Source organism: Triticum aestivum, chromosome 2B (assembly GCF_018294505.1).
Source record: "Triticum aestivum cultivar Chinese Spring chromosome 2B, IWGSC CS RefSeq v2.1, whole genome shotgun sequence".
Classification (NCBI taxonomy): Eukaryota; Viridiplantae; Streptophyta; class Magnoliopsida; order Poales; family Poaceae; genus Triticum; species Triticum aestivum.
This window is the reverse complement of record NC_057798.1, coordinates 414,329,853-414,341,407: the sequence shown is the minus strand read 5'-3', so window position 1 is coordinate 414,341,407 and position 11,555 is coordinate 414,329,853. Positions and strand designations below refer to the sequence as shown.

At 43.9% G+C, this 11,555-nt stretch overlaps 1 protein-coding gene across 1 annotated transcript in view; it reads left to right on the top strand.

Moving 5' to 3' along the window:
- Nucleotides 1-7,258: 7,258 nt before the first annotated feature.
- Nucleotides 7,259-11,555, top strand: part of LOC123045221 (probable protein phosphatase 2C 38) — a 9,513-nt gene continuing 5,216 nt past the window's right edge. The window contains exon 1 of the mRNA XM_044468184.1: nucleotides 7,259-8,222. Within this exon, the coding sequence (XP_044324119.1) occupies nucleotides 7,752-8,222 (471 nt within the window). The 5' untranslated portion in view covers nucleotides 7,259-7,751. The remainder of the gene's footprint in view (nucleotides 8,223-11,555) is intronic.

Genomic DNA, 11,555 nt, shown 5'->3' with positions numbered 1-11,555 from the left:
AGTGAAACCTATGGCCCCCGAGTTTATTTTCCATCATATATTTTGAGATCTATAAAACTAAAAACCTAAAAAATACATTGCTGCAATTTATTTACTTTTACTTTGTTTTTGTTTTAGTAATATTTTATATCTATCTCTATTAGATCTCATCCTTCCAAGTGACCGTGAAGAGATTGACAACCCGTTTATCGCGTTGGGTGCAAGTGTTTGATTGTTTGTGCGGGTGCATAAATTGGAGACTTGCTTCTACCTCCTACTAGATTGATACCATGGTTCTCAAACCGAGGGAAATACTTATCTCTACTTTGCTACATCACCCTTTCCTCTTCAAGGGAAAAACCAACACAAGCTCAAGAAGTAGCATGAAGAATTTCTGGCGACGTTGCCGAGGAGGTTCTACATCAAGCCTACCAAGTACCCATCATAAACTCTCATCTCTTGCATTACATTATTTGCCATTTGCCTCTCGTTTTCCTCTCCCCCACTTCTAAAAGGTTTTCAGAAAAACACAAAAATATTTGCCTTTTTATTCTCCCTTCTTTCATTCGTCTTTTTTGTTTGCTCGTTTGCTAGATCGGTTTTTGCCACCATGTCTGAATATGGGGAGGTTATTGCCGGAAAGGGTAGTAATAATCTTGAGGCAAACTTTGATGGCTTTTCTAATAATGATGCTCATGAAGAACCTACTATTCCTAGAATTCCCTAATTTTCATCACCCTTCCGTTAAACGCATTGCCACAATATTGCTAGCTCATGAATTTAGGTTTATTTTGAAGGAAGCGGGTGAAATATTTGCTCATTTAATATTAATGGTGGTTGTCCTCCCATAGAGGAGATTCTTTTTAATCAAGAAGAAATGATGAGATTGCAATCTCCGGATCATGCCGCTTATAACGAAAACTTAAGAAAGAAAGTTCCTCCCGATGTTTTGGTTGATAAGATTTCTGAACTCAATGGTAATTTGGCTATACAAAATAACATATTTGGGTTTGTGCTAAGAGATAAACTTAGGGAATTCATTCAAAGGAACGTTTATAATGAAGAATAATTATTAAGTACAAAGGCTAAAGGAGGATCCTATTCCTCCCAAACTTGATCTTGTAGATCCTTACCCTATTAAATGTAGCCCCTTTGATTACTTTTGTTTACCGTTAAGAAAGCTTGCTGCCGAGAGGAAGGAGTATGAGAGGAGCATGTATGATCTCCCCCACTTCTATGACAATACCTAGATCTATGTTTTATGCCTAGCTAGGGGCGTTAAACAATAGTGCTTGTTGGGAGGCAACCCAATTTTATTTTTATGTTTTTGTTTTTGGTTTTGGTTTTCAATAAATACTCATTATTACCTATGTAGTAATTGTGTTTTGGTGTTTTAATTAGTGTTTGAGCCAAGCAAGACCTTTGGGATGGTCTATGGTGATAGTTGATTTGATCTTGCTGAAAAAATAGAAACTTTTTCGCCCAGTAGCAGAATTTTTAAAATTCACAGAAGCGTGATAAAATCCTGATTTTTCTACACAAGACTGATATACAAATTTCGCATATTGTCCTAATTTTTCAGAACTTTTGGAGTTACATAAGTATACGAAGTTTCCAGATTACTACAGACTGTTATGTTTTTGACATATTCTGTTTTCTATGTGTTGTTCGCTTATTTTGATGGATCTATGGGTAGTATCGGGGGGTATGAACCATGGAGAAGTTGTAATACAGTAGATATAACACCAATATAAATAAATAATGAGTTCACAATAGTAACTAGAGTGGTGATTTATTTTATTATACTAATGGATCTTATGAGTTTTTTGTTGAGTTTTGTGTTGTGAAGTTTTCAAGTTTTGGGTAAAGATTTTGATGGGCAACAGAATAACGAGTGGCAAGAGCCTAAGCTTGGGGATGACCAAGGCACCCCAAGGTAATATTCAAGGACAACCAAGCATCTAAGCTTGGGGATGCCTCGGATGGCATCCCCTCTTTTGTCTTCAATTCATCGGTAAATTTACTTGAGGCTTTATTTTTATTCACCACATGATATATGTTTTGCTTGGAGCGTCTTGTATGATATGAGTCTTTGCTTTTTAGTTTTACACAATCATCCTTGCTGTACACACCTTTTGAGAGGGACATGCACTAATCATGAATTTATTAGAATATTCTATGTGCTTCACTTATATCTTTTGAGCTAGGCAGTTTGCTCTAGTGCTTCACTTATATCTTTTTAGAGCACGGCGGTGGCTTTATTTTATAGAAATTGATGAACTCTCATGCTTCACTTATATTATTTTGAGAGTCTTAAACAACATGGTAATTTTCTTAGGTTATGAATTTAGTCCTAGTATGATGGGCATCCAAGAGGGATATAATAAAAACTTTCTTATAAAGAGCATTGAATAGATGAGAAGTTTGATTTCTTGCATTTGTTTTGAGATATAAAGATGGTGATATTAGAGTCATGCTAGTGAGTAATTGTGTATTGGTAGAAATACTTGTGTTAAAGTTTGCGATTCCCATAGCATGCACGTATGGTGAACCGTTATGTGATGAAGTCGGAGCATGATTTATTTTTTAATTGTCTTCCTTATGAGTGGTGGTCGGGGATGAGCGATAGTCTTTTCCTACCAATCTATCCCCCTAGTAGCATGCGTGTAGTACTTTGTTTCAATAGCTAATAAATTTTTGCAATAAGTATGTGAGTTTTTTATGACTAATGTTGAGTCCATGGATTATACTCACTCCCACCCTTCCACCATTGCTAGCTTCTCTAGTACCGCGCAACTTTCACTGGTGCATTAAACCCACCATATACATTTCCTCAAAACAGCCACCATACCTACCTACTATGACATTTCCATAGCCATTCCGGGATATATAACCATGCAACTTCCACCGTTCCGTCTATTATCACACGCACCATCATTGTCATATTGCTTTGCATGATCATGTAGTTGGCATAGTATTTGTGGCAAGGACACCGTTCATATTTCTTTATACATGTCACTCTTGATCATAGCACATCCCAGTACATCACCGGAGGCATTCATATAGAGTCATATCTTGTTCTAGTATCGAGTTGTAATTTTTGAGTTGTAAGTAAATAAAAGTGTGATGATCATCATTATTAGAGCATTGTCCCATGTGAGTAAAGGATGGTGGAAGTTATGATTCCCTCCTAGTTGAGATCAGTCTCCGGACTTTACAAAAAAAAAGAGGCCAAAGAAGCCCAAACAAAAAAAATGAGAGAAAAGAGAGAAGGGACAATGTTACTATCATTTTTCCACACTTGTGCTTCAAAGTAGCACCACGGTCTTCATGATAGAGAGTCTCCTATTTCGTCATTTTCATATACTAGTGAGAATTTTTCATTATAGAACTTGGCTTGTATATTCCAATGACGGGCTTCCTCAAAATGCCTTAGGTCTTCATAAGCAAGCATGTTGGATGCACACCCACTTAGTTTATTTTTGAGCTTTCATACACTTATAGCTCTAGGGCATCCGTTGCATGGCAATCCCTACTCACTTGCATCGATATCAATTGATGGGCATCTCTATAGCCCATTAATTTGCCTAGTTGATGCGAGACTTTCTCCTTCTTTTTGTCTTCTCCACAACCACCAAATTCTATTCCACTCATAGTGATATATCCATCGCACACGCTCATGTATTGCGTGAAAGTTGAAAAAGGTTGAGAACACCAAAAGTATGAAATAATTGCTTGGCTTGTCATTGGGGTTGTGCATGATGAAATACTTTGTGTGATGAAGATGGAGCATAACCAGACTATCTGATTTTGTAGGGATAACTTTCTTTGGCCATGATATTTTGAGAAGACATGATTACTTTATTAGTATGCTTGAAGTATTATTGTTTTTATGTCTATTAAAATTTTGTTTTGAACCTTATGTATCTAAATATTCTTGCCACAATAAAGAAGATTACACTGATAAATATGTTAGGTAGCATTCCACATCAAAATTCTATGTTTATCATTTACCTACTCGAGGACGAGCAGGAATTAAGCTTGGGGATGCTTGATACTTCTCCAACATATCTATAATTTTTGATTGTTCCATGCGATTATATTATCTGCTTTGGATGTTTTATATGCATTAATATGTTATTTTATATTATTTTTGGACTAACTTATTAATCCAGAGCCCAGTGCCAGTTTCTGTTTTTTTCCTTGTTTTTGAGTTTTACAGAAAAGGAATAACAAACGGAGTCCAAACGGAATAAAACATGCACGATGATTTTTCTTGGACCAGAAGACACCCATAGGACTTGGAGAGGGGGCTAGGAGGTGCCCGAGGTGGCCAAAAGCCTGCTAGGCGCGCCCCGGGGGGGGGGGGGGGGGGAGGGGGGACGCGCCCTGAGGGCTTGTAGGCCCCTCAGAGGTCTCCTAATCCTAATTCTTGCTCTGTAAATTCCCAAATATTCGCAAATCACCAAAGGCATCCACCAAAATACTTTTCCGCCGTCGCAACCCTCTGTTCCTGTGAGATCCCATCTTGGGGCCTTTTTCGGCAATCTGCTGGAGGGGGATTCGATCACGGAGGGCTTCTACATCAACCCTATTGCCCTTCCGATGATGCGTGAGTAGTTTACCACAGACCTACATGTACAGAGGTAGTAGCTAGATGGCTCCTTCTCTCTCTTTGATCTTCAATACAATGTTCTCCTTGATGTTCTTGGAGATCTATTCGATGTAATACTTTTTTTGTGGTGTGTTTGTTGAGATCCGATGAATTATGGATTTATGATCACATTATCTATGAATATTATTTGAGTCTTCTCTGAACTCTTTTATGCATGATTAAGATATATTTGTATTTGTCTTCGAACTATCAGTTTGGTTTGGCTAACTAGATTGATTTTTCTTGCAATGGGAGAGGTGCTTAGTTTTGGGTTCAATCTTACGGTGTCCTCACCTAGTGACATTGTAGGGGTAGCGAGGCACGTATTGTATTGTTGCCATCATGGATAAAAAGATGGAGTTTTCATCATATTGCTTGAGTTCATCCCTCTACATCATGTCATCTTACTTAAGGTGTTACTCCGTTCTTATGAACTTAATACTCTAGATGCATGTTGGATAGCGGTTGATGTGTGGAGTAATAATAGTAGATGCATGCAAGAGTCGGTCTACTTATCACGGACGTGATACCTATATTCATGATCATTGCCTTAGATATCGTCATAACTTTGCGCTTCTCTACCAATTGCTCAACAGTAATTTGTTCACCCACCGTATGCTATCTTCAAGAGAGAAGCCTCTAGTGAAACCTATGGCCCCTGTTCGCCATTACAGTAGAACCTAGGATCTCCGTCAAGGCGACCCTTATTGATTTAGGGCGCCTTGCTTCTGCCGGCCATTTGGCCCCGCGGAACTTGCCACATGGCAAGACCTCCTTGAGTGCATCGCGCTTCATCCTTCGGACGCGGATCAACCTGACGACCGGGTCTCCTGGCGCCTGGAGTCCTCGGGCAGGTTCTCCACCAAATCCCTCTACCAGGCCACCGCGGCTGCTCCTGATGGCCCAGGAGACGGGATTTGCCCCCTATGTGGGGCGAAGGAAGACTCGAAACACATTTTCTTTACATGCGTGCCCGCTCAATTCCTTTGGAGTTGCTTCCGCGAAACGATTGGTGGCCGATGGTGCAACACCAATTTCCCTGACCTCTTTGCGGAAATCCAGCCCCCCCCCCTTCGCGCGCCCGCCACATTAGGTGGCTGGGTATGGAGATCCTCGCTTGGGATTTGGACCGTCCGCAATAAACTTGTGATCCGACGTGTTCCTCTTTGACGTGCCACCGACGCGATTTTCAAAATGTGTGGCTATTTGCAGCTTTGACGGCCGCTTAACCGCCCCTAGGATCGGGACATTGTTGTAGATCTTCGCGCGATGGCTCTTCGCTTGGCGCCACTGCTTCCTCCACCACCTCCTGAGCCGGATTAGCCTGTTGTACCTTGCACTGCCTCATTTTCCCCCTTTAAGGGCTTGTTGATCTGTGCCCTCAGCAGAACCCTTTCACACTATGTTTGTCTACTTTCTTTGCATGTGTGCGCGGTGTGAACTTACATTGGATGTTGTGGCTTTGCTTTATATATAAACGGGGCGAAAGCCGTTTTCAGTATATCCAAGCTCCAGAACACGTGACCAGAGTGGGTACTTCATATTACATGTGGCTTTCGGAAACACGTCGGATTATGTTATTCATGCTACTAGAATGTATCTGGTATGTGAGATATGAATTGGTCCACTCATAGCCCGCTTGAACTATTAATGTCTCTCGACGCTTTCTTCAGAGCCACCTATCTGGTATATGAGAAATGAATTGGTCCATTCATAGCCCGCTTCAATTATTAATGTCTCTCGACTCTTTGTTCAGAGCTACCTCAACTTGTTGTTGGTGACTACCTAGTACCGGAACCAAGACGTCACAAAGATAAAGGGGTGTTACTTTCTGGGAACTTTCTAGCATATGAGTCACATGCACCGGATGATACTCCCCGTACTTTATGTCATGGAATACATCTATACCTGGCTATGTGAAGCTCAAGGTTAGACGGCTCCTTTTCCGTGGAGGATTGTACAATAGGAACAAGTATGGTTTTGTGTGAGCAGGCTGAAAAGGCAATCTTTAACTTTTGCCATGTCTTGTTACGATTCTTTAGAGGTTGAATTATCTGAGATTATGGAGGGGGTTGCACTTCAATGGACTACTCTGCCTGTTCTAACCGGGATCGACCATCTAAAAGCGATGAATTCGGTTCGAAACTTGAAGACAATCAGATTGTGCTTTTGTTTTTCCACTATACGAAATAAAAGAGAATAAGAGAGGTCAGAATATTACTCGTGTACATCATTATCAACGTGTTGTAAGCCGCTTCATGACCAACTTTGGTAGAACTGAAGGCTAAATAAAATATGAGAGATCAAAATATTACATGTGTAAATCGCTATCCACATGTTGTAAGCCACCTCACGACGAATTTGGCTGTGTTCGCTATAAAATAAAAGGGGTTGTAGTGTTTTCTGAGTAATACTACAATGTATTTATTCTCAAAATAATTAAAAGATGAGATAATGGTGTTTTGTGGAAGGGTGCTCATAGACAAACGGAAAAGGTAAACAAATTTCAGCGGGATACCCATGGCCATTCACTCCCGTTGCCGACCGAGCCCCTTGCAACGTGTTTCTCTCGGTCCGTCGCCGTCTCAGGACAACCACGCAACCAGCCAACGAAGAGGCCCCCCCCTCCCCTCTTCCTCCCCGCCCACTTGCCCCCTCCTCTCCCTTTCCGCCACGGAGATTCTTGCCTCCGCCTCTCCTCTCCGGTCCACACCTGCGGAGGCGCCGCGCAGGCCACAGGAGAGGAGGGGAGGTGGCACCTGTTCCTGTTGGGCTTCTTGTCCTCTCCAGCTCCCCTTTCGCCGTCGCCATAGAATAATATCGTGGATTGAACCAGTAAAACTAATATCTTTGCTCGTATTCACCGTGCGTGTTCCACGCCCCAGCCAGCGCCCTCCTTAGTGCCCGCCACGCCCACCTCCTTCGCGCCCTTGCAGCGACCAGTTCTTGCGTCTACTCTTCGCCACACCGAGGTCCATCCATCTACCAAACCACCCTCCTCTCCTTGCAAGATCCGACTCCGGCCAAGAGATTCGCTTCTTGCGCCAAGATCCTGACCTGGGCAGATAGCAAGAGACGAGGGAAGCGGGGCGGAAACGGAATCATTCGAAGAGAGGGCATGGTGGCGGTCGCGGCTGGGAGGCGGCCCGTGCTCAGCCGCCGGCGGTCCGGCTGCGGTGCCGGCCAGCAGCAGCTGCAGCACCCGCAGGCGCAGCAGCAGCGGATGCTAGCGGTCGCCGTCGCCGCGCGCGTCGCCGCCGCGAAGCCTGCGGCCACGGAGGCCGCTTTGTACGGCGGTGGTGGCGGCGGCGACGGGTGCTGCGTCGATTTTCTCGTTTGCCTGCTCCGGGGGCTCGGCGTCACCCCCGCAAGCGCGGGGCCTGCGCAGTTCAAGTGGGCCGCTCGACCGCTACGGCGGAAGCGGAACGGGGGTTCCTCGCCAAGCGGCGCCTCCGCCGAGGAAAGGCGTCCCGAGCTTATTAGGGGCGCGCCCGGACGCATCGCCGGCAACGGCGCCTGCGCTAGCGCCTCACTTTACACGATGCAGGGCAAGAAGGGGGTCAACCAGGACGCCATGGTTGTCGTGGAGGTATACTATTTGAGTTCTTAATTCTGTATTTTTTCCCATTTTTATCTTCTGTTAATTCCATGGGTACCTTTCGATGATGTGTGACTCCTACTGCATATGCTCCACAAGTATTTGGATACGATGAAAAGGATGTTTTCATGGTTTTGTTCGTCATGAGCCAATCCTGATACTTGCATGAAGAAACATGACTGTCTGATTGGGGCAAAATTTTAATACATGTCTTCTTAGGTATGCTTGAGCTGGACCAGACAAAGATTTTTTTACTTTCACGTAAGACGCACATGTGGCGTCTTGCTGTAGAATGCCTGTTTGATTCAACAACTTCTGGAATAGAATACCATTTTCATTTGTCTTGTTTACGTGGTTTCACATGGATTGCCATTGGATATGGCCGACTGAATCGCCGGCAGAGTGTTCTAGCTGGTAGTTTAATTGGGCTCAATTATTGTTCTCCCAAATGGAGAAACCTGTAAGCAGGCACATGATTCTTATCGTTATCTTAATATTTCCTTTTAAGGATGATCTTATCTTCTCTTCCCATGAACTCCTAGAGTTGAATACATGAGACTTGCCATTTCTTTGTGTTTTATTAACTATATTTCATTATATCCATCGGCGGAGGACTCGGTTGGGCAAGGCCGGGTGGCCGCCCTACCTTGATTTTTCGAACAGAAGAATATACACGTACGCCGCTGTATCATGTACTCGCTGTGGTTGGGGGGAGGAAAGGGGAGACCTGGTGGGCCATGAGCCCGTGAATGAGGAGCTCAGCTGGACCAGGCCACAACCTCAGCAGTGACGGCGGACGAACAAGGGGGGAGCCAAGAACGCTTAGCAATATGCGGCGGCACCAGCAGGTAGGCGGCCGGCGGCGCCAGCGTGGGTGCCAGCCTGTTCCAGGCCACATGTCGCGGGGAAGCAAGTATGCAGCTGCGGAACAGCATAGGCAGGGTGCAGAGCGGTGCAAAGGTTGTGCCAGCGGCAAGTGGCCATGAAGGTTTTGCATGATATTCTTTTACGCTCTAGAGTCCGCCCTACCTCGATTTTGGTCCGTCCTCCGCCACTGATTATGTCCATGAGATTTTATTAAATTGTTTATCTCCAGAGTTCAATAAGTTTGAACAATACAATCTCATGTTTTTTTATAGTACCTTGTGTAGCCTGTGGTCTACAGAGTTTTCTCCTCTATGAATGTTATTATCAATTTTTCTGTGGTCTCTTAAATGTTCATTTTATACACCATCATTTACAATTTACATGTTTTACTTAATGCACCATCATTTAAGGTTTTATATTGTATATTAGAGCTGCAATTTGAAGGAAATAATTACTATTTTCATTTGCCCAATCTAGAAACTTTTAGTCCTTCCATGATCAAATTTTATGAAGTTTAACGATATGAATACTAGAGGACCATTTGAGAAAAGAACAGGAGGAGAAACGTTCTTAACAAGCTAGCGCTTCAGATTGCATCTTGCATGTCCTGTCCTTAAACCAAAATATTTGTTGTAATACCGATTTGTTAATAATTAGGTCTGAACATAGTCGAATTGATTTAACTACTCCCTCTATTACCTAATGCATGTTGTTTTGGAAACTGACATGTGCTCTAGTGTAGAATCTTTTTTCTTTCTTTTCAAAACGGAGGCATAAGCTTTGCCTTATCCATTTATTAAGAAAGGAGAATAGAGTTTGTTACACCACACCAATAGTACAATGGGTCATTACTCTCCTGAGATGATGTTGCCCAATTTTTTTGCGCCCGCCACAACCCAAAGTTTTGCTCCCCTCTTAATGGTGCCAAAAAGACCGGTGGTGGTGTTGACTTGTGTCAGAAGACATGTGCGTTTCTCTCATTTTAAATAGTCCAACTAGCAAGTACGGTGAGAGATGCCATAGCCTTCCTATTGTGAATGATGTTGCCCGACATCTTGCACCATCAATGCCAAAGAGTACTTCATTGCCCAAGCCGCCCTGTCAATAGCATGAAGGCCAAGCCAATCCTTGACTAAGTTCCAAGGCCTAACGGTGAAGCGACATTTGAAGAATAGATGTGCCTTGCCCTCATGCAAGTCGGTAAAGCGGGCAAGGGTCACAATTTTGCCAACCCCGCCGAGCAAGCCTATTGGTCGTCGAAATTCTATCTTAGATTGCAAGCCTATCATCCGTCGAAATTTTGTCTTGGATTGCAAGCCAAGCAAAAAAGTTCACCTTTGGCGAGGCCCAAACGCCCCAAATGAAGCACCTCGAGGTGGAGCCTGTTGATCCAATGAATTGTGCCTTATATGCTGAAGCCGAAGAGTAATGCCCACTCATGGAGTTGTGTGTGGCTTTGGAGTCGCCAAAGCGTAACAAATTGCCGTAGGTGCTCCATGGAAAGGATCTCGTCGAATTTGATCTCGTGAATCCATGCATCATCCCCCAAGGCCTCTCTATCCTTTCAATTTTTCCTCGAGGATGCATGTAAATGAGGGGTGCAATGTCCTTTGGTTTCTTGCCATTTAGCCAAGGGGAGTCCCAAAAGGGGGCAATGACACCTTTACCAATGGTTGTGATGGTAGAAGCATAGAAGAAGTCAACGTCCACATTGTACACGAGTTCCCCATACCCACCCAAAGCTTGCCGGGATCCTTCTACTCATACCAAAGCCAGCGCAAACGTAAGGCACGTGCTAACTTTTCAAGGTCAAGCACGCCAAAGCCCCCTAGCTCTTTTGGTCTGTACATTGTGGCCCAATTAACTTTGCACTTGGCACCGGTGATCTTGTTTGTTCCCGCCCAACGGAAAGCCCTTTCAATTTTGTTGACGCTCTTTATGACCTGTTGCGGAATGATGAGGGGAGTAGTATGGTAGATGACTTGCAAGGTGAGCACCGCCTTAACAAGAGTGGTACGCCCGTAGCAGTGACATTTTGCCAATCCCATGGGACAAGCGTCGCCGCCACCTTGTGCTCTAGGAATTGGAAATCGGCTCTCTTGAGCTTCCAAATGGAGAGGAGGAGGCCCAGGTAGCGGATGAGGAATGAGGCGTGAGACGCCGACAAACTATGAAGGATGTCCTCGAGATTACGGGTTGCGCTCTCAATGGGAACATAGGAGCTTTTCTGGAAGTTACCTCCAAACCGGTGACCTCGGCAAAACAGCCCAAGATGCGTGTGAGGTTGTCAATATCTTGTTTAATGGGGGCCATGAAGACCATCACATCATCGACATATATGGAAGTTCTGCAAATAGCTCGACGGCCTCTAAATTTGTGAAGCAAGACATGCCTAGTGGCCAAGTGTAGGACTTGTTGGAGTGTATCGACGACAATGACGAAAAGGAGAGGTGAGAG